This window comes from Python bivittatus, unplaced genomic scaffold, assembly GCF_059951505.1.
Source record: "Python bivittatus isolate LINGU-HERP-01145 unplaced genomic scaffold, Pbiv_v1 ctg000440_np1212, whole genome shotgun sequence".
NCBI lineage: Eukaryota > Metazoa > Chordata > Lepidosauria > Squamata > Pythonidae > Python > Python bivittatus.
In genome coordinates, this window is record NW_028277063.1 from 4,914,091 (window position 1) to 4,937,100 (window position 23,010).

The 23,010-nt window shown below is 41.9% G+C and overlaps 1 protein-coding gene across 1 annotated transcript in view; it reads right to left on the reverse strand.

Moving 5' to 3' along the window:
• The window catches only part of BRSK1 (BR serine/threonine kinase 1), a 44,666-nt gene that overhangs the window by 1,208 nt on the left and 20,448 nt on the right, over positions 1-23,010 (reverse strand). Inside the window, exons 4-18 of the mRNA XM_088142713.1 lie at positions 20,104-20,244; positions 18,094-18,210; positions 16,614-16,647; positions 15,265-15,333; positions 14,568-14,714; positions 13,839-13,870; positions 12,651-12,815; positions 10,607-10,704; positions 9,079-9,229; positions 7,584-7,644; positions 4,277-4,700; positions 3,348-3,396; positions 2,877-3,000; positions 2,491-2,671; positions 47-136 (exon numbers count right to left, since the gene is read on the reverse strand). Coding sequence (XP_087998839.1) covers positions 47-136; positions 2,491-2,671; positions 2,877-3,000; positions 3,348-3,396; positions 4,277-4,700; positions 7,584-7,644; positions 9,079-9,229; positions 10,607-10,704; positions 12,651-12,815; positions 13,839-13,870; positions 14,568-14,714; positions 15,265-15,333; positions 16,614-16,647; positions 18,094-18,210; positions 20,104-20,244 — 1,883 coding nt within the window. The remainder of the gene's footprint in view (positions 1-46; positions 137-2,490; positions 2,672-2,876; positions 3,001-3,347; positions 3,397-4,276; positions 4,701-7,583; positions 7,645-9,078; positions 9,230-10,606; positions 10,705-12,650; positions 12,816-13,838; positions 13,871-14,567; positions 14,715-15,264; positions 15,334-16,613; positions 16,648-18,093; positions 18,211-20,103; positions 20,245-23,010) is intronic.

The following is a 23,010-nucleotide window of genomic DNA, read 5'->3' on the forward strand; positions in this document are numbered from 1 at the left end:
CAATTATTTGTATAAGTACACAGCAATGACATACAGTAACACCTACCTGCAAGGGCTTGCACCGAAGGCTGGTCATGTGTGCTGAGTAGTTGTGCCTGAATCGTTTCCACAACCCGCTTAAACCGACGGCTGGGACCTAAGGAGGCAGGAGTATCCATACAGATTAGGAACAGAAATGATCCCTTGGAAGAGATTCCAAAAAACAGGGTCTAAAAGTAGAATCCCCCTCAAGTCCAATGGTGGGAAGAGATCATTGTCTACGCTATATAAATGAGGTCTGGAGACTCAAAAATTCAAATGCTTGCAGAATTGTGTACAGTATCTATATTCCTCTCCCTTCAGGATTATGGGTTGCACTACTTTAAGAACAATTAGAAAAAATGAGTCTGTTTAGATGCTAGAGAAGATGCAACATTGCCTCTGGAGGTTACTGATCCCTTCACACTACCAGGTCTCCTCTGCAACGCAACTAGGGTCCCCTTGTCAATTGGTGACTTTATCTAAACAACAGACTTAAATCCATTTAATATCTCTTAACACCCCCCCCCCCAGGAAGCATTAGTATTACAGATTTATCTATAAAAACTAGCCTGATAGTGACAAGGATTACTGTAACGTACTCTACATGGGGCTGCCCTTGAAGAGTATCTGGAAGCTTCAACTGGTGCAAATGCGACAACACGGGCAATTATATGTGACCCTGAAAGGACACGCATTACATCTCTGCTCCGTGAGCTGCATTGGATACCCGTTTACTTCCAGGTCCAATGGAAGGTCCTGGTTTTGACTTTTAAAGCCCTACACGGCATGGGGCCAGGTTATCTGAGAGGCCACCTCTCCCCAATTACATCTACCCGTCCCATCAGGTCTGGCAGGAGAGGCATGCTGTGAGTCCTGTCCACTAAGGAATTCCACCTGACAGGACCTAGTAGACGAGCCTTTTCTGCTGTGGTACCCACCCTTTGGAACATCATCCCCTCAGGGTGAGGTTGGCCCCAACCCTCTGACCTTCCAGAAATCCCTTAAAATGTGGCTTTTTCAGCAGGCCTGGGGATCCTCTGCCAACAGGGCAGCATCATGTCTAATATTGTGATGTGTTCCCTTTCATCCCCTTGTTTTTTAATTTATATCTGTTTTAATTGGTTTTTGTGTACTTTTTAACTGGTGGTTTTATTGTACGCTGCCCATAGTCACCTTGTGTGAGATGGCTGGGCACATAAATTTGATAAGTAAATAAATAAAATTTCATGTATCCAATTCTTTGCAGGTAAATGAACTGACTGGCACAGGAGGGGTAAAAGAATCTGCCCTTCCTTTGCAGCCCTAAGGAAACCAAGGGGGTAATAAGGAAATTGAGCCCTTTCCCCCTACACCCAACCTAAGGCTAGAGAATACAGAAATGCAACTTTCCGATCCCCAAAACAAGCAAGTAGCTTGTATGGATTTATTTCTAAAATTGCTACCATCTCAGAGCACTAGGGATATACAAAGTGAAGGCTTTAACTCAGTGTTTCTCGATCTTGGCAACTTCAACTCCCAGAATTCCCCAGCCAGCCATGCCACGTCGTCAAGTTGCCAAGGTTGAGAAACACTGCTTTAACTACTCACCACATTCCCCAGAATTCTAAAGGGAAAGCCAGAACTCTCTAAACATTGGTGTAAAGCTGATGTAAGGTGGTAGAATGCATAGACTTTATATTAGTTCAAGTCCCGGATATATCCAAAACCAAGTGTTAACAAGATTAAAGCAAGATCCTTCTGTTAGCTTTGTGGAATGTATCACTAGATTTCATCAGAGTGTTTTCATCCTGATCCTTATTGATCCTTAGGACCTACAAATAAGGAGCTATCCCCAACAATGGGGGTTGAAAATTGCAGGTAGGAGAGAGAGAGGTGGGGAAGCAAGTTACAACACCTATTCACCCAGTCAAAGTCTATTGTATTTTCAATGACAACTGGGACTAGAAACTTGCTCTTGTTTTAACAGACCAGATTCTAAGAATAGAATGTAATCATCTTTCTGATGTAAGTGGGATCCCACACCTTAATGCCATATTTGAATTGGCAAATTGAATTTAAGGGTCTCTATCTTTGCCTAGGCCAAAGGTAGGCCACTCAATGCCCTCCAAAGGTTTTGGACAACATCTGTACAATTTCTTGCCCTTAGCTGTGCTGGCTGAGACATTTGAGGTCTGTAGCCCAAAGTTTCTGAAGGTGATTGGGCTGTAGTCCAGTATTGGAAGAGCACCAGAAGGAAAGGGACAAAGTGTTCTGTGAAGTCCAGAAACTTAGTCAGAAACTGTAATGGCTAGAAAATTCTGAACTGAAAGCCAAGAGACACAATGTACATCACACACAGTGCTACACACAAACAGATGGAATGCTTCTTTTGGGTTTGTTTGCTTTTAATAGGAACTGCAAAACCTGAGTGTCCAGTAAACATCATGGCTCCTAAAGATGACTCAAAGGGGGGAACCCCTGGCTACCCACCTGAGATGAGGGTGAAGGTGACTGAGTAGATCCCACTGTCCTTGTGTGCCTCTCCCCCCTCGGAGTAGCTGATGTCAACTTGGAACTTGACAGGTTTCTGGAAGACGGAGGGGCCGCCCGATGATTTATATTCGGCCCGAAAGCTTGTTTGGGATACAACGCTGTGACTCAGGCTGGGGATCTATAGATTAAGGGAAGGCAAGCAATGTCAAGCCGCAGACATTGAATGGAAGGGATCTTCCTTTTAACGTCCTGTTTACTCCATTCTTCTCCATGCTGTTGTCCTCAGTACCAACAGGGCCACATCCTACCAACCAGCTCCACCCCATTGTTCAGAATCAGTCACAGCCCTCCCCTCTCCTTTTCTTCCAGAGTTGAGTGCTTACCGAGAGGAAGGCATGTACAATGTCAGCCTTGATGGAACTCAGGGGTTTGTCTTTGATGACCACAAAAATTTGTTCTTCTTTGTCTAAGTTGATAAAATTTCCAAACCAGGATTTCTTGGCAAGCCTGCAAAAGGAAGAAAAGCAGAACAGGGAAAACAAGGCAGTTTGGAAAGAAACCTTGGGAGGAGGGTGTGCTGGTCTCCATGGATGGTGCCAGAACTACCCATTAGGTGACCAAGGTATTTCTCCAGCCACACATTGTACAGCTATAAGGACGCACATTCTTGTGCTGCACTGCAGGTGCATTCATGGGAAAGAGGGAGAAATCTGGATTTCCCATATCAATCACTGTGCATTAATCACATTAATTCTGGAATAACATCATCTTTCAGGAAAGCATTTGTAAGAACCACGAATTGAAGAAAAAAGGCCAAATTCTCCTTCCTCCTGCCACCCTCTTCTAATACTCACTCAGGGGATGATTCTGGTGTAAGACTAGACATTTCTTCTGGTGTAGGAACTGCAAGGAGAAAAGAATGAGCAAATGTTCAATGGAAACAAACTCATCCCCTTTCCCACCAATTGCAACTTTTCAAAGCAACCTCATTTGGTATCAGAGGCTGCATATAAAAGCAGGGAATTGCTTTTTCTTTTCCACCCTTGCTTGAAGAAGGGCGCACCGTCAGCATGCAAAAGGTCCCGGGTTCTTTTGAGAGCATTTCAAAAGATAACATTGGGAAGGCTCCCAGACTGTACAGACCAATACAGACTCAGTTATTGATAAATGACAACTCTCTGAATCCCTCCTCACTGGCTGGGGCATCAGGGAACTTAGTTCAGCAACATCTGGAGGGCCATCAAAGTTTTTCACCTCTTCTATAGATAATACCTGAGCAAGAGGGTACCTGAGCAAAATGAACTATGATCTATTTTGGCAAAAGGTAGTGTCTAGGCATCACTTCCTAACTTTAAACATTGTGTTCCTTCATTTAACACATTCTTTACACCCACTGTATGCAATCCTCATTCAAACTCCACTCTGGTGCCCTTGACCCCACTTCTTGTTTCTTCTTTGACTGTCTACAGCAGTGTTTCTCAATCTTGGCAACTTTAAGATGTGTGGACTTCAACTCCGAGAATTCCCCAGCCAGCCATGCTGGCTGGGGAATTCTGGAACTTGAAGTCCTCACATCTTAAAGTTGTCGAGGTTGAGAAACACTGAGGTACAGTCATACTCAATTCTGATGCAGCTCACTCTCTTTATTCTGCAGCACTTCCCCAGGTAGAATGTACTGTTTTGGTATGCTCTTCAACATGTGTTATGCCAGTTGAGAAGCTGTGGCCCTATAATTAAACTTTCATCATGCGCCCATCATCCCAGGAAAGTATGATATACTTACCTTGCAGTTTCCGACGATGGAAGCGTGGGGAACCAAGGAAGCTGTTCTTGATAGAGTTCAAGCGAGTTTTCCATGCCACGCCGGCCACACCAGGACTGCTCGGTGGCGTCCCGCAGGGAGTGCCGCTGGGGCTCTCTTTAGGCGTGTGCACAGGAGTGCCGAGCGGAGTGGGGAGGGGGCTTCCCCGAGGGGAGGGGTGGGGAGTGACCTGCAGCACAGATTTGGGTGGGGGTTTAGTAGAGGGGAAAAAGCAATGGGGAGAGGAGGGTGGGTGAGGGGGTGGAGAGTTGGGAGGCAGAGGGAAGGGGGTGGAGCATCGACTCTGGAGGGCCCCCTCCCTTGCTGGGCTGCCCTTGGCTGGAAGCGTCTGAGTCTTCGCAGGGGCAGGGGGAGGTGATGGGAGAGAGAAGCTGAAGATGGGGCTCTGGGTGTGGGGAGAAATGGGAGGGGAGAAAGGTGAGGAGGGGAGAGCCGTGAGATGGGAGTGAGCAATGGCAGGTGACAATCTCATAGTCTACTCCCAAACAGAGTCTCACAGTGTGGCCCAGATTTTGGGTTTCCCCTACTGTGGCTTGGACATGTTATTCATTTTTTAAGGATTCAACTTGCTTCAAGCTCTTAGATAAATATCTTTGTTCACCTACCCTGTCTTGTCTACTACTTGCCTTCCTCCAGTCAATCCATGCGGTGGCAAAGACAACATCCATGATTCCACCATGAAACTATATATGGTTGTCCCCTGAAGTAGGTCCAGACTTTGCCACCAGGTCTTTTCTCTATCACTTGTTTCCCTACCTGAGTTTGCCTTCCAGCAAGACTAACTTTCCGCAACTCTCCCAGTTGGCCATTTTTCCTACAGAATGGCTACTGTCAACTCTAAACCTCTCCCCAGATAAATCTGAAGACTCAGACTGTTGCAAAGAGACACTACCACCCCTAAGAGTTTCTCCATTCCAGTCTTTTCTGTGTGGTTTTATTATGTGGCAAGCAGAATTTTGCTGGGATCTTGGTCTCCAAAGATATATTGTGCTAGTAATAAAAATGCACCTTCTCAATGTTTGACTTTGATGCGTACCTGACATTCTATGGTATAATTGCCTGCTTTAAAAAGGCTGTGTTTTCAACTGCAGAGGTAAAGATGCTTCATTGCTGAATTCTAACTAGTAATAAACCTAACACTTTGGACACTACAAGAGATGACACTAAAAACAAGGTTGACAGTTGTACATGTGAGTTTGGTTGCTAAATAACAGATATCTCTGCATATGTAGAAGCAATCCATCATTCCAATATTATTCTTATCTCAGTTACAACAGGAGGAAAACTGCCATGAGTACACCAGTACCAACAAGGCTGATCTGGATCAGGATTTATCATGAATCAGTCTGATTTGGAACAATCAGGTAAAGATGAAGAGGTTCAAGATACAGTATATCACAATTTCAGGAACAGCTGTTGATAAGAGGAGAGATTCCAGCTCTGTCTGGAATATGTCTGACTCAAAAAGAGAAATAATCCGGAACACCCTTAAATCTACAACAGCAAAGACATATGCATATTGCGTGTCACTGATACAGCTTCATTTTCCTTTATTACATTCTGCTATTTGATTTCCTCAGTACATGGAATCTTGGACTGTTCTATAACCAAGAACCCTAAGTTATGTTTTGGCAATGCTCATGACATTTACCGGCTTGATTTCTAGCAGTTTACAAATTACTTGTCTGCTGACTTGGCTGCCTGGCTGCAACCATTAGTTAAGAGGGACCATCTATCGCCTGTAGTTTCTGCCAGTACTTCAGGTCTCATTGTTTAAACCAGTGTCTCTCAACCTTAGCAACTTGAAGATGTGTGGACTTCAATTCCCAGAATTCTCCAGCCAGCATGCTGGCTGGGGAATTCTGGGAGTTGAGTCCACACATCTTCAAATTGTCAAGGTTGAGAAATGCTGGTTTAAACAGTGCCATCTGATGGGATCCAGGAAGCAGGCCCTTCTGGAACAGCATTCCCCCAGAGATCCATATGGCCCCTACCCTGATCTAATTTAAACCCACCTTAAAAACTTGCTTCTTCCTCCAGGCCTTGGGCTAGGTGCGTGACGGGCCTTTTCTGGGAACGTTTTGTATTCAGGTTATGTGTTTTGTTGCTGTTTCCAGACATATATTGTTCTTGTTTCTAATATTGTTACAATATTCCTTTTATTATTGTACACCACCCAGAGCTGTTATGGAGTTGGATGGCCTCAGAAGTTTGACAAATAAATAAATAAACCTTGGGCAGGAAAGAACTGTGATATGGAGAAAAAGTGAATTCCCTTCTGCTCTGCATGATAGTCTTCATCTGAATCTCCCAACACTGCAACTGTTATTAACAAGCCAAAAACAATCATTCAGGGGTCAACTGGTTGTTCACAAGGTATCTGCAGGGGATGGTAAAAAAAAAAAAAAAGTCAAGATGGTGGCTATATGATGGTACAGTCAAAGCTGTGCCTGCTTCTATGTGTGATGCACAGAAAAAACAGGTGAAGCTCTGATCACATTATTGTGGTCACCATCTTGACTTTTCTGACTATCAGCTGCAGACATCCTTGGTTGCTCAGATTTTAGCCTGCTTTCCCCAGCCTAATCCTTTCCAGGTATATAGAACTACAACTGCCAAGATCCCATTCTGGTGTAGTTCAACACCAGAAAGCCTGCTATAATCTGTTCTATTGCCTCTTGCCAACCAGACTAATTATAATCTTATCCCCTGGCAAATCAGCAGTTTACAGATTGCTTAAATGAATAAATAAATCCAAATCCTTTAACCTTCAATCCTACCACCTGCTAAACATATATCTCTTTGACATTCCTCATCCAAGATCTACAGATACCTCACCTCTCCTTCCCTGTTCTGTTTCTTTCCCCTTTTTCACTGGCAGATGCTAGGTGTTTTGAAAACTCTTCCCCCAATGCAAGTCAACAGGTGTGGCTTTCTCCTAGCATGGAAATGCAGTCATGGAAATGGGAGTGGGAAGTGAGTTGCACCAGATGCATTTTCTGGCTATCGTTCATTCATGCACTGTAAAGTACACACCATTTCTGCCAGGAAGACTAAGGCAGCGTCCTCAGCACCTCAGCAGTTGGAACTGAGCGCAGGATGGGATGTAAACAAGATTGCTGAATCTAAGGATTTTTTCCCCAACTTCCACTCCCTCCCTAAGCCTCATATTTACTTTGCCCATCATCATCTGCTCTTCATCATCATCTGCTGTACCCAACCATCCCTTCTGCCAACATACCATTTCTTACATGTTCCATATACTCACCCTGGGGCTACTGAGGGGACTAGAAGATAAGCCAGTGGAGGCACCACTTACAGATCGAGACCTGTGTGGGGGGCAAAGACACATATGAGGATTAGTGCTGCCTTGGAAGGGAAGAAGGTCGTGAGACACAGTGAAGAGCATGGGATACACGTGAAAAATCAGTCTGAAGTAGCATTACAAAATGTTTTCACCCCACCCCCACCCCCCCAGTCAGAGGTACACTAAAGAACTGAATGCATAAGAAGCTTTGGACAGAATATATATATTCTGAAATTCTTTGCTGTCCTCTGCTAGTGATCTTTGCTGTTCTTAGATAGATAGATAGATAGATAGATAGATAGATAGATAGATAGATAGATAGATAGATAGATAGATAGATACACACACACACACACACACACACACACACACATGGCCAAAGTGGTCCCAGTGGTGGTAGGAGCACTTGCGGCTGTGACTCCTGAGCTGGGAGAGTGGCTCCAACAGATCCCAGGAACAACATCAGAGCTCTCTGTCCAGAAGAGTGCAGTGCTAGGAACAGCTAAGATATTGCACAGAACCCTCAAACTCCCAGGCCTCTGGCAGAGGACCTGAGATTGAGGAAGACACGTACCACCCATAGGGGTGAGAAGTGAATTTATTTATATAATTTTATGTAGAATAGATCTGCATTTTGGATACATTATGCAAAGACCTAGCTCTTTGGAGAAATCCATAATGCTGGGAAAGGTGGAAGGAAAGAGAAAAAAGAGGATGCAGGAAGGTGGATGGACTCAGTTACAATGGCGATGGGTACACCATTGGAAGACTTGAAGGACCAGGTTGGGACAGATTGTCCTGGAGAAAATCTGTCTATGTGGTCACTCAGGGTCAACAATGACTTGATGGCACATAATCAAGCAGTCAAGATCTGCATAGTAGGAGACCATCAAAATATGCCAGTGCTTTAGGTTAGACTAGGAATCAAAAAAGAACTGGAAGAAAGCAGCGAGAAACCACTTCCACACTGTTGCCAAGGAAGCAACATAAATAAAACCATGAAGTTACCAGGCAGGGAGCTTGACCACTTTTTAGAGATACATAGGCGCAGCTGTTGGCAGTATCTGGCAGGTCCCCAAAGCTAAATAGAGTTGAACCTGATTAGTACTTGGATAGAAGACAGCAGGAAATCCTAGAGCTATAAGCTAGACTGGAAAGCTGAAGAAAAGTCTCAGAAGAAGGCAGTGGTAAGACATTTTCATACTGTTGCCAAAAATGCTACATGGATGTGTCCCTGTAGTTATCACGTATGGAGCTTGATTTCGGGAAATCTTTACTTTAAAGGTGCATGATTGTTCCTGGAACAGCCTTAGAGGTAAGCCAATCATTAAAATATTTGCAAGTTCCATTTTCAGTGGCCAGAAAGCACACTGAAAGACAGCGGAGTCCCCAAATGCCAGACTTGAGATATTCATTACCCTATTTCACACATGCACGTAGTTGGGGGCAAGCTCACCGCTGGCTATGTTGTGCCATCTCTATGGCCCGTCGGGCTGGGACTGGAGAACCACCATCTGTGACACTCAAGACTTCCATGGACTTCCGCTCAGGTCGGCGTTTGCCATGTCGGTTCAGCATAGGTGAGTCAACTCGCTTCCGAGGAGGGTCTGAAACATATTTATTTATTTGTTTGTTTGTTTGTTTATTTGATTTTTTTTAATCCCACCTTTATTATTTTTTTATAAATAACTCAAGGTGGTGAACATACATAACACTCCTTCCTCCTTGTATTTTCCCCACAACAAACCCTGTGCAGTGGGTTGGGCTGAGAGAGAGGGACTGGCCCAAAGTCCCCAGCTGGCTTTCATGCCTAAGATGGGACTAGAACTCCCGGTCTCCTGGTTTCTAGGCCAGCACCTTAACCACTGTACCAAACTGGCATAAGGGAGGAGGGCCCAATAAGGGCTTCCTTTTGGGTGAAGTTCAGAGGCTGGTGTTTATATAGGAAACATACCATATTCAGAAGAAGAAAACAAAGCCTTCAAATCCATCACCCACCCACCCATCCATCTACCCACATATGCACTATCATTGCTTTGACTGAGCAAGAGAAGAGAATTTGGGAATGAAGATGAGATACTAGGACTCTGGAAATGTTGGATTTGGAGATTCAGTTCAAGGGTGATTTTATCTGCAGATCAAATCAGCTGCCTGTGAATCAATCTAGATGCTGTTATACAGGCACAGGGATAGCTTCTCCTAATTGATTCAAAAATCCAAATTAAATCTACCCATTTCAAACATCCAAACTGGATCCATTTTCCAAATTAATCTGAATTGAATTGAATCAAATCCATTTTCTGAATCAGGTGGATTATTTGAATCTGACTTTGCCTGATTCAAATAATGGTCCTGATTAGCTATATAGAAATGCTGTTCTTTGTGCCATCAGCAGAATTCAGTGCCCTGCATAGCCCCACATATTGCTAGGAAAAGCAACTTTTGGATAGCCTGGAAGCTGTTCTTAGGGATTGTTATTGTTCTTCTTGTGACTGAGATCTGTATAGGATGAGTCTGTAACATCCTAGAGCAGTGTTTCTCAACCTTGGCCACTTGAAGATGTGTGGGCTTCAACTCCCAGAATTCCCAGCCAGCAGTTGGGAGTCTGCACATCTTCAGGTGGCCAAGGTTGAGAAATACTGTCCTAGAGAAAGACCTGAGAATTTCTTATTTTACCCTAGAGGATTTGGGGGGGGGGGTATTGTATTTCTCAAGGTATGTTAAGCCTTTCCCTGCCTTAATAAGGTATATGGGCAGAAGACATCTACAAAGAGTGGAGCTTTAACCAAAAATACATTGACATGTATTTACATGCCGCTCTGATCTTTCTTGTTTCCTCCATATCAGTCAAATGAAATATTGAGGGAAGAAGAAAATTTGGAAATGCTTGCTAACCCCCTGAGTCATCAGCAGTCACCACCACCACTACTCTGTTTGTCTGGTCCTGATGAAATGCTTGGAGAAACGTTTCCCCAACATCTCACCAACATCATTGCGTGGAGGCAGGTCCTCATCCTCACAGCTGGGATATCTCTCCTTGCGGTCAAGTAGAAGGTAATAAATCATTTTCTCCTGGTTCTCTCTGAAATGGAGACAGGAAACCTTTTTTGACACCATTTAAACAATGGCAGAAGGATATATCGAAATTTGTATGGCAAGAGAAAAAAACACGAGTTAAATATAAGGTGTTACAAGATGCAAAGGAAAGGGGAGGATTGGGTTTACCTGATCTGAAATTATATTTTGCTGCTTGTTGTTTAGTTTGGATGAAAGAGTGGGTGTTGCTGAGAAATAGAAGGCTTTTGGAGTTAGAAGAACACAATCTGAGATTTGGGTGGCATGGATGTTTGTGGTATGACAAAGCTAAGGTTAATGTAGATTTTAAAAATCATTAGGTCAGATGTGCCATTTTGAGAATATGGAATAGATACAAATCCACATTGTGCCTGAAAATACCTTTGTGGCTTTCAGCACAAGAAGCATTTTACAGATGAGAAATGATAAGCCAATACAAATGGTTAACTTATCATGACATATTCAATTTTTTCAGGGGAATGTAAAATAAAATTAAGAGAAGATCTGGTAACAGAGGGATATACTTGTCAATGGTTTTCTTATGTACAATTATTAGAAAGGTTTAAAGTAGACAAAAGAATTTATGGTTTTGAACAATGTAAGACTGAGTTTGAAATAAAGAAATTAAGATGTTATTGCCAAAAGGTACAAACTTTTATTGAAATTTGAAACAGAAGATCAAGTGAAAGAATGTATGATGAAATGGGCTAAAAACTTTGGTTATAATATACAAATGGAACAATGGGAAATGTAGTTGAAAGGGTTGAAATTTACACAGTTATAATCTTAAAATAATTTTATTATATGATGTATCATTGGTATGTGTCACCAGAGAAATTGTCTAGAATGTATAAATGTACTTCAAAATTATGTTGGAAATGTGAACAATGTGAAGGGACATTTTATCTTGTTTGGTGGACATGTAAAAAAGCTAGACAGTTTTGGGTACAGATACATACACTAATTCAGAGGATCTTAAAGACTAATATAGAATTGAAACCAGAGGCTTTTCTTTTGGGATTGATGGACAAACAGCTAGAAAAAAGTCATGGAATTTTGTTTTTATATATGATAACTGCAGCGAGATTATTATATGTACAAAAATGGAAAGATTTAACACTACCCACAACTGAGGAATGGTTGCTGAAGACGATGGGACTTGCAGAGATGGCTAAACTGACTTTCTTGATTAGAGAAAAGACAATATCTATGTTTATTGCTGATTGGTAACCCCTTATAGACTTTTTGCATGAAATGGAAAGAAATGCACTTACGATTTATGGTTTTGATTATTAGAAAAAAGAGAGTTTTTCTTTTTGTAACCATAGAGTGAGAGGTAATTTTGTATTTGTACTTATAATTGCTGTAAAGAAAATCAGAAGTTACTCCTTTCTATTTCTTTTCATTCTTTCTTTTTGCACTTCTGCCTTTTTCTTTGTTTTTGCTTTTCCTTTCTTTCTTTTCTTTACTTTATATTACCCCTCGTTAGTTTCTATTTCCTTTTTAGCATTCTTCATAAAAATTATATTAAAAAATGAAATGGAGACAGGAAAAAAAACGGGGGGTGTCCTGAGAAGAAAGGTGGGTTTATTGCCTGGCTATAGAAGAGATACGGTGCATTTTTTCCCCTCTCCATCTATTTACACATGTTTCCTAGCTGCCCTGCCTTCTATCCACATTTCCATCACAAACCAAACCTCAGCTCTGTCTCCTCCTTCATCAGACTCCTTCTCTTACAGCACATCCACCCTAATTGCACTCTGCCAGTTTGCTCAATCGTGGTGAGATGATTATCCCAGCTTGTCTACAGAAGCACCATTCCTACAACGCAGGCACAAATTGCCTCTTTAAAATCCCACGAAAAGGACTAGAACACTGCACCTTTGCAGCGCAAGGAGCAAAGCTTAAGGCAGGTTCTTGCTGCCCCGTTCAACCACACACCCACTTCCTCACCCTTCATTTTGCAGCTCCTGCTTCAGCTTGTTCTTGTCACGGAAACAGCCCAAAGAGTGCATGCTATCCAACACGTCAGGGTCCAGCTCACTGACTGACTGAATCCGTCGGATCGCTACCTTCCGAGGGATCGGTTGTTCCGGCTCTGGTTCATTCTTACCTCCCCTGGAAGAAGAGGAAGTGTGTAAATCAGGTAAAAGGAAGACACTACCCTATTGAAATCTTGAGTAGTGGGATAAAAGAGCTCTGGCAAAAGCCGTTGTCAAAAAGGACTCATTTTCGGGGGTTCACAGTGGAGGTGGAAGCAATGTTACAAATAGGTTTGGTTCACTGATTTATCTACAGTATTTGTAGGTTGCTTTTCTGTAAAAATATCCAAACCAGCATACAAAAGCAGCAGTAAGATAAGGCACCTTTAGTTATTTTAAGCATTAATGATTTTAACTCTTCTGGGTTTGAGGCTTAACTGGTCATGGAGGAGATTGAAATCAGAAGCACGTGCTCTGCCACTGAAGTACGTTCTTCCCAAGAACAGAAATATATATTAATGGAAAAGGTGGGTTAAGTCTATGCAGCACAGCAAGCTTGCCAAAGATTGTGTCTGTGTGACCACGTCTGTGCACCTGGTAGGTTTTTTTCCAATGGTTAATAACTATATAGATCATAACAGTCTATATATTGTTTAGTAGATTTTTCATGAACCCATAATCTAAACAAATCTATGCAAAGCTTGTTTGTTTTTATTCTATATCAATGTTTTAGAATAGTTATGGCTCAGATATAGCTAAATAAATACAATTATTCACTTTTGTTATTACTAAAGCTTTTAGCTCTCACAGATAGAGAGTTTAATTTAAAAACATTTAAGATGGAAGCTCAGAAGCCAAGGAAATATCTTTTGGCAAACGATAACTCCCAGCATCTCTTCCTGTTGGTCATGCTGGCTGGGGTTCTTGACTTCTGAAGAACCACAATGGGGTTCGCCCCTATCTAGACAATGATGACAATGGTGGAGTGGGACTCGGGAATTTCTGAATTCTGCTCATGGTTTTGTCTCCTCTATGAGACTATCCCTCACCTCTGCTTAATGAAGGCAGAAAATATTGGGATCTTGATCAATACTGAGATCTCTTTAAACAAGGGAAGAGAGAATCAGCTGGAAATCAAATACAATCTGGAAATACTCACAAGAACCACGGGTGTTTCTGAATCTGTTCCAGCTAAAGCCACCACATGGAGAAAAATAAACCAACATTAGCTCCTTTTCCCAAAAATCAATCTAAAAAACAGGCACAAACCATGACTGCTGTAGCCATCGCTATCACTCATAATTAAAACATGTTTTAATAATAAGATGTCCTTATCTTCAGACATTCAGTATATTAGAATAAACATAAACATTAATTGAGTTTTAAAATAGATTCAATTTTTAAAGGCAGGAAGCGGAAATATACTGTGTAGGGCAGAATTGCACAATGAGGTGGCTGCTTGAAACCTCATTTGGCCTTTCCAAAAGTTGCTATCAAATTATAATGTTTAAATTACAAGAGGATGTTCTAGCTACATGGAGAAGAATAATGTTACCAGCATTTAATTATTTCAATTAAGTCCGAATTAAATTTCAATCAAATCAGATAATAGATCTACCATCTCAGGGAAGAATTCTAAGCTAAACCTTCTCACTGTCGTGCGATATTTATGACCACCACTATTCTACTGCTATATACAAGAGCAGCCCATCCCCAGGTGACAACTCCTACTTGCAATCTGAAATGATACTAGCCAGAGGTCCAGGGCCCTCCAGCATTGCATGCATTGGATCAGGGGTTGCTAGGAGCTCCATCCTGTTCCATCCCACCCATCTAAGCATGCGGCTGCCTCCATTCCTTCAGCGTTGGGAATGATAGGATGACTCACACTGAGACGTTTTTCTGGCTCCACCTCAATCATACCCCGCAGGAGATTCTGACAGTCTGGCGGAATGAAATGGGGCATGTGAAAAATCCCACGTTTCACTTTTTCCAACAGCTGCCGTAGGTTGTCATCATCAAAGGGTAGTGCCCCCTGCAGGAGAAAAGGGTGAAAGAAACTGAGCCACAGTGGAACCCCCCTCAGATTTAAGGTTTTGTAGGAACCCCATGGGTTAACATTAAATGTCAAAACATTATGTTTAAATATGAAGGTGTGTAACATTGGTCCTTTTGCCCTCCTCTCCTCCATTAACTTTTCTTTTCCCCTTCCATTGCCACCTCCCTCATGTCAAACTTTCTCAGGACAACCATCAGAGTTGCCGGGAGCCAGGCAGCACATAAATGTAATAAATAATAATAAAAATAATTATGATGATGATGAACCCTCCTGTTATTTTCTATGGCAGCCTGAAGTAGAACACTGTCAGTGACAACATGTCGCCGCAGTACTGGAGATCACCCAATCTCAGGCGATTGATTTGGCTTGGCTCAACCAGTTAGGAAAAATAATACACACAGTTGGATGTCCTCCCTCAGGAGTCAAAATGGATGCCTTGGGGACTAGACAGCAGCACTAAATGGCGGGTTAAATGCTCCCTGCCAGGAGTAAGCAAAGACTCTGTCTATTACTGGGACAGGCTTACCACCAGGAGGGCAAAGAGGATGACACCACAACTCCACATGTCAGCACGACGTCCATCATACTTCTCCCCCTAAGGAGCAAGAAGCAGAGATTTGGGGCTTGAAAACTGGTTTGGGGAGAGAAGGGGGAAGATTTCAGGAAACAATTGAAAATAAGAAATCAGAAGTGAGGGCAGGAGGTTTTTCCAAGCATTAAGAGCAACCACAAGGGAGATAACTATTGCTGGAGTATAATATGAAATAAAGAAATATTAAAATAATAGTTCTTCTCTTCACTGTGTCCAATTGGGGAAGAGAGATAAGGGGAAGAGACCTCCAGATACTCAGGGGAAAGTTTATTTTCTGATTGAGGAAAGTTTGCAAAACCTTATCATCATATACTACGTTGACATCTTTTGGAGATCCATCTGTTCTAAAATGTATTGTGTTTAATATACCTTGTGGATCTGGAGATTTCTTTTCCTCTTACTTCCTGTGATTGGTTTTCCAGTTTTTTAAAAAATTAGGATAGTGCTGTTGCCCAGCAGGATCTAAATTTCAGCGTATGGCGAGGAGTCTACCTAACATTTCCCAAATGTACACAAACATTCACACACACTTGAACAAACAGGATTGAGTTCCCCAGCAACCTTCTTGAGAACGGATAGAGTTTCTTTCCTCTAGCTTCAAAATATCCATACTAGTTGGGAGAAGGAAAGCAGTATAAATTTTCTGAACCAAGTATAGTATTTCGTGACTCTGGAATTATACATATACATAGTGTATGAAGGTACCTACAGTATATGTGTACATGTTCATTAGAATAACTAACAGAATACAATTAGAACTTTAAAAAGATTTGGCTTCCACCTTCTACATCTGCTCTGAGATGCATTGCTACTCAAACAAATATAAGTTATTTAAATTATTAAAAATATTTGTTTGAGTTCTTCAACAAACTTGTCTGAAATACAGTGTCATGCTGCGAAACTTAGGCATGTTTGTCTTTACGATATGGGGTGACCCTCCAGATCTTTTGAATTACAACTCCCAGCAGTCCCAAAGGTGAAGGATGGATGATGGGAGTTGTAGTTCTGCTACATCCGGATGGCCAGAAGTTACCCTTTCCTGATGCATGTGAGTGTGTGTGTATAAAACTTGCCCTTACTCCCTCCAACTACCACTTTCCATAGTTTCTCCTGCAACTGTCTTTCCCATTGGACCTATTCTTGAAGCAAATTGTTCCAACTGAGGGGCCAGTAGGATGAGGCAGGTTAAAGCAGGGGGCTCCTTGCCCTGATCCACTGGACAAGAGAGGAGGGAATCAGATACCAACAGGGATAAGGGGAGGGCACTAGGCCTGAATCCTTACCTTGATCACCTCTGGACATGCATAGTGAGGAGAACTGCAGCCCAGCATTGGGGGCAGAAAAGAGAGAAAGACAGAGAGACAGGAAGAGTGAAACGCCAAAGAAAGCTAACCCATAGGACCATGGGTTCAACAAGCATGTGGAGAGAAGCCTGTGAGATATACCACCCCTCCCTAATCTAGGATGGGTTGTGGGAATCCTTGATCTTTAGATATTTGGTGGTTTCAGGTGCCAGGACAAACCTTCCTTGGCATCCTCAAGTCAATTCTGGAGTGGCCAATTACCCTGCAAGATGGGAATTCTGGGAATTGCTGTCCAACACATCTGGGCTGGAGAAAACCATTCTAGGCTGTTCCACATCTAGCACAAGCAGCTTCTTCATCAACTTCCCCACAGCCTTCCCCCCTCCATCTCTCTAGAAGTGGTAGGATCTTTCCTTCCTTCCCATTACAGACAATCATATCCTTCTTTGAGGCCAAAGAGAGCCATGAAATGAAATTTTTATCTCCTAACTCGAAAGTCTGGAGGCAAAGCTAAATCTGACATTTACACAATTAGGAATTGTGGGAATGATTTTTTTAAAGGAAATTGAAGCTATGAGGAGGAGGGGAAATCTTGATACAGATTCTGGCCCTACGAAATGCGCTTCCCCAACAGATGCCATTTGTTTTAAGAAGAAAAGTGCCACCATTGCCATACAGTAACCAAGAGGATGCTGATCCAGACTGAAACCAATTCCCCATACAGTACACATGTTCCTGGTCACACAAATATGATTAACTTCATATCTGGTAGGGTGATGAGATTGGAGGCTTCCTCACAAAAAAGGAAGACCTTCTCACAAAATAGGTCAGGGCTTTTCTTTTGCTAGAACTTGCTGGTCCATGTTTTAGCCCAAGGATCTGCAAATTAAATGACAAGGCCACCCTGGCCATTTTGGAAATATCTGCACTAAGGAATGGTGCAGAAGGTTGGTGCTGTTGGCTACAACTATTAGCAGACCTCTAAATCTCATCCCCTGAGTAGATAATAAGACCATAAATTGGGTTTGAATGGGAGGATGCTATGCAGAGGGTTTCCACAGCCAAGAAGGAATGATTTATATTTTCATTGGTGGAAAACTTCATCTATTCTACTTATAGCAGATCTCTCATGAATTTGCCTCTCTGTTTGCAGGCAGAGGAGCAATTCACATTTCAAATATTAAGTAACAGCAGATGTTTCTGGCTCATTTACATTTCAATGACAATCATAATGTGTGAAGGCAAGACACATCTCTGTCTAAAGTCACAGGTCAGCTTACCTAGGTTCCCAGACATACATCTCCTTCCCATTTCACATTTTACATGTCCATCACATTGAACACACTGGTATTCCCGCAATAACGTGTGAGGCAACCCATTCAAGGAGCCATGTGCCTAACTTCTTCCCACCTCCCTCAGCATCACAGAACAGCAAGACCCTGTTCTGAGGATGACTCACCCACAACTTGTTTCCAGCAGGCTATCTCCGACCTGCAGGGAGGCCATGCCGAAATCTGCAATCCGAATGTTGTTCTTCTCATCCAGCAATAAATTCTCAGGCTTCAAGTCTCGGTGGCTGAAGGGGTCCAAACAAAACCCATGGAGACAGGTCAGTGGCAGAGCCACATGTGCAGGCACATACATTAACATGCGTGGAATTGTACCACTAAATCTCCTGAAGTTGGTACATGAATGGCTTTCAACCCAGTGGGGGAAATTAGATCAGAATTAAATACTTTTCTTCCACACTTTAAGCACTGCCAAAGTACCGATCGAGGGTTTTTTGTTTGCTTGCTTAAGTGCTACACAAGTGCTCTACTGAATACTGTATGGCTTGTGGCTTTATGGCTATGAAATCTATTGCATTCTTATGCCCTTTAGCATGATTTGGACACAGTGGAATAAGACAGTGTTTGCATGATAATGCTGACAAACAAACAACAGTTTATCCTAGCATGTCATGCGAATCTGTATTATAATTTATGTTGATGGTTTATGATGCCATGTGTCCAATAAAATTTGGTAAATTTAGGAAACTATGGGGAAAAAAACCATGAGTTTAGGTAGGACTACCAGATCTAGAGTCATATTACAATATTAAACAATATTAAATGGCAGCAAGAGTGGTCGTCTAGAATTTTGTGACTCAGATTTGGTAGCACTAGGTTAGAATGTCATACAGACAGAGCCAAAGACTGTTAGCCTGAAAACACATCCTAGATACACCAGATGTTTCAGGTTATTTCTCTAGATTTGCTTGCTAATTTTTTTTTTTTTTTGGATCATTAAAAGTCAACAGGTTTCTCTATAGAACAAGGACCGCAGTCTTATGTATTTGGATTAAAAACTTCTGAAATTATTAAACCCAAGGGTGCTGAGTTAGCTCGTTTCAATCTTTCATCTATTCTTCCTCCTCGATGAAGCTGCAAACTAGAACTGTAATTTTACTAAATTTATTGGGTTGGAAGCGTTTGTTTCTGATGGGCTATATGCTATTTGTTCCCAACTATGTATTCATAAATTCAAAAAATGTATAACCCACTTTTCAGAGATATGCTTTTACAAAGCAACATGAGTCAACAGAAATTATCTAAACAACAGAAAACTACTGGGTTAAGCTATATACAGTACATCCTTAGTTAAATGAAGCTGGGAATAGATAAGACTTCAGAGCTTACTTAGATGCCTACATCAAACAAGTGAGATCTTTTTCAGTCAGAAGGGAATTATAAAACCGTGGGGCCATTGTCAAGATGACTGCATCTCATGTTCTCCATGATTTGACTGATAGGCCTATGAGCAAGATCCTGAAGCAGATGCAGAATATGCCAGATGATATGAGTAGAGGTGGTCTAACAGACCTCCTTATCTACTGGTTCCTGATCCTGTGCTTTGAAATGAATCTTGATGTGCAGCTGCTAGTACAACACAGTGATTCTCAGCCAATGGCACACACATCAGAGGAGTAATCTTGATGGGATGTAGGATAAGTCATTGAAATGTCAATTGACTTTAGACCTTTGGATGGGACTTAAAATATGAAAGACTGAAAACCATTGCATTTATCAGATATTACATTTTGCCAGAAAAAGCACCAGCAACCAATATTTACATATCACGCTGTGATTAAAGGATAAGGAACCAATGATCATCTGGTGACCTAGGCAGAGATGTACTTTAATAAAGAGTGAATTGGCATTTCAATTATCAGTAGGACTCAGAGATAGGAGAGGGAACAATAATTACTATAATAAGTATTGATTTTCTTTATCAATGATAATTCAATGTGGCTGGTAGTATAAAAACTATGGACACAATAAAAAAATCAATAAGAACACAAATAACAAAGGGGGGGGACCCAGAAGACAATAGAGGAAAATAAACCAAAAGAAAAATGTTTTTCTTTCTTTTCCTGCAGGAACAAAACGAGATACTGTAACAGCCCATAATAGCACAACAGTCAACTCACCATATAGAATAGCTGTGGCAGAAATCCAAAGCTGAGACAATTTGTCGGAAAAACTTCCTGGCTTCCTTGGGTGTGAGACGGCCTTTCTTCACCAGATAATCGAAAAGTTCACCTCCTGAGACGTGTTCCAAGACCAGGTATCTAACACATTAGAAGTCCAGAGACAGCATGACCAAGAATTAAAAAGAAATTGAAAATCTATCAGACCACCATGGGAGCAAACTCAGAATCCATTCAAACCAAGAATCTTTGCAAAGAAAATGAAAGAGAGACAGAGAAAGAGAGAGAGAGCTAACACTTTGGCGTTCAGAGCCAAAGAGAGAGAGAGACAGGAGGAAAAAGATGAAGAATTCAAAATATTTTATATCGCTTTGGGTTAGACCATGATTGAATCACCAACTGTTATACAGCCCCAAATATAGACACCAGCCCTCAAACAGAGAACAGACAGAGCTGATTCAAGCCGTGACTACATTTTTTCACAGGAAAGACTTCTGTGTAATAAATATTGAGCAAACTTAGCTGTACACGGATGGCAGCTGTGCACTCTGATTGAAGGAGGGGCTGGCCTCAGTTTCCCAGAAGGTGCTCCCTTCCACAGGCACCCAAATACATGAGCAGGACTCTCACACACGGCATTTCCACATAGATCTATGTGCTGTTTCTGATAAGGAAGAGTTTTCCATGGGGATACCTCATGGTGTTTACAGGCTGTTCCTCAGTCGGAACACTGTAATTTTAGGCACGTTGAGTTGAAAGTAAATTCTGCAGCATTAATAGGACTGATTTCCAAAGATTTGACACATCAGTATATTTACAAGAGAATCACTCCCATTAAAGCCAATTGAACTTCCAGTTGAGTAAATATGTAGTAAGGATTATGATTAGGAGAGAATTTCCTCAAGAATTAGGATTAGAGTAATATCAAAGCTGAACCTGAAATGCAGCATTCTCAATGTTATTTGATTGAATTTATTTGAATAAAATAAATACATGTTTATTTTAATAGCAATATATATTAAAAGACTCTAGCGTAGCTTTGAAAACTACTGGCTGTGTTAAACTGCACTTCCTATCATCTCTAGCCAGTGCACCCACCAGTCAGATTAGGCAAAGATGAGCTACGTGACTTAAAATGAAAGCTGGAAATATTTTTCTAAAAGTTTTTTTTTTTAACTGATGGTACTTTAAGGGAGAGATCTGTCTATTTTTATTTTTGAAACTTGGAAAGGTCCACAGATTCTGCTGATACTGAACAACTCACATGAAAAAGTCAAGACAAACAAAATTACCTCAGTACCTAAGATAGAAAACTTAATTATGGAGTTCCCTGAGTTTCTTGCTAGGTACTGTACTATGGAGAATAACTCAAGTTTTTCAGATGAAGAGAACATGTTACGTTAATTTCAAGAAGCCTGTACACTAGTGTTTCTCAACCTTGGTGACTTGAAGATGTGTGGACTTCAACTCCCAGAATTCTCCAGCCAGCATGGCTGGCTGGGGAATTCTGGGAGTTGAAGTCCACACATCTCCAAGTTGTCAAGGTTGAGAAATGCTGCTCTACACAAAAGTATTTCCCAGTGAGTTGCAGCCTTGGGGCCAGCTCTCTCTTGCACCCATTCTGCTGCCCTTGATGGGGCTCCAGATAATCTCCCTTCTCTCCTCCCCAGGGTGCTAACTAGCCTCAACCAGCTCAGCCTGCAGCCTGCACTACTATCTCAAGGTTCCCCAAAATCTAAGGGCCAGAACTTGGTGTTCAGACTTTTGAGAAGAACATGTTGTGGGTACTGTCACAACATGCTGCCAGGGTCCCCCATTCAGAAATGGCTGCCACAGGGGACAAGACCAGTTAAAAGCATATGTTCACCAGAATCCCACCTGCCACTCCCTCTAACCTCCTCCTGAAGAACAGTCCTTGCTTACTCTGGTCCATTTTCTGGAGTAGCTGGAATTCTTCCAAACTGAGAGACTCTAGAACATGATGGGGCCCATTGGAAGCTCAGAGCTATTCTTTCAAACCAAGAGATGCTGGAGGCATTTTGCTTTTACATCATGCAAAAAAAAAAAAAAGCGGGGGGAGAATCTTCTAAAAATATAAATGTCCAGTAGGGCAGGCTGTCTGGGGAATCTATTCATAGGGCATTTGCCTTCTCAGGGATCATATGGGAACCCAAGATCTACACGTTTTGATGTTTAACTAGACAAATTCTGGTCAAAGGAAGAAACTTTGGTCTGCAGGGACAACTCAGAAGCTCAATAATCCCCTCCCCCCAGTTTTAGCTCTTAAACAAAGAAACAAATAAATAAATATGGATATATATTCTTCCATGCATTCTTTTTATCCTATGGCTTTGTCTCTCTTCATATCTCCTCCCATTGTTTCAGAAGAGGATGACAAAGAAAGCTTATGTGTAGAGATTGCCAATGGTCTGGCACCGCCTGGTATGCTGGACAGCCATCTCTCCCTCTCTCTCTCTCTTTCTCTCTCTCATACACACACACATACACTCACATGCGCACACGCACACACACACATATGTTCACAGAGCTCTGCCACTCTGGCAGCATTCACACCCAAGAGAAATACAGATATCTTCCACCTGGGAAACCACCGCTTTGTGCCAAGAATTTCAGAAGCAGATGGGAACACAAACCCTTTCTTTTTATTGGTCCTGCCCCTTTGCAGACGGATATGTAGAAACCAAGCTTTTGAATGTCAATTACTTTAGCAAAATTGGAGAAAAAATAGTCATTTCCTGTCTTCCGTTACTCCCCTCCCTCCCCACTCAAGTAATGCCACATATAAATTGAGGGTGGAGATGGGGGGTAGTGTCAATCTGTTGGGAGTAAAGGGGATAATTGGATTGGTAAATGCTTTGGGATGAATGTAAAAAACCCTTAAGAGTC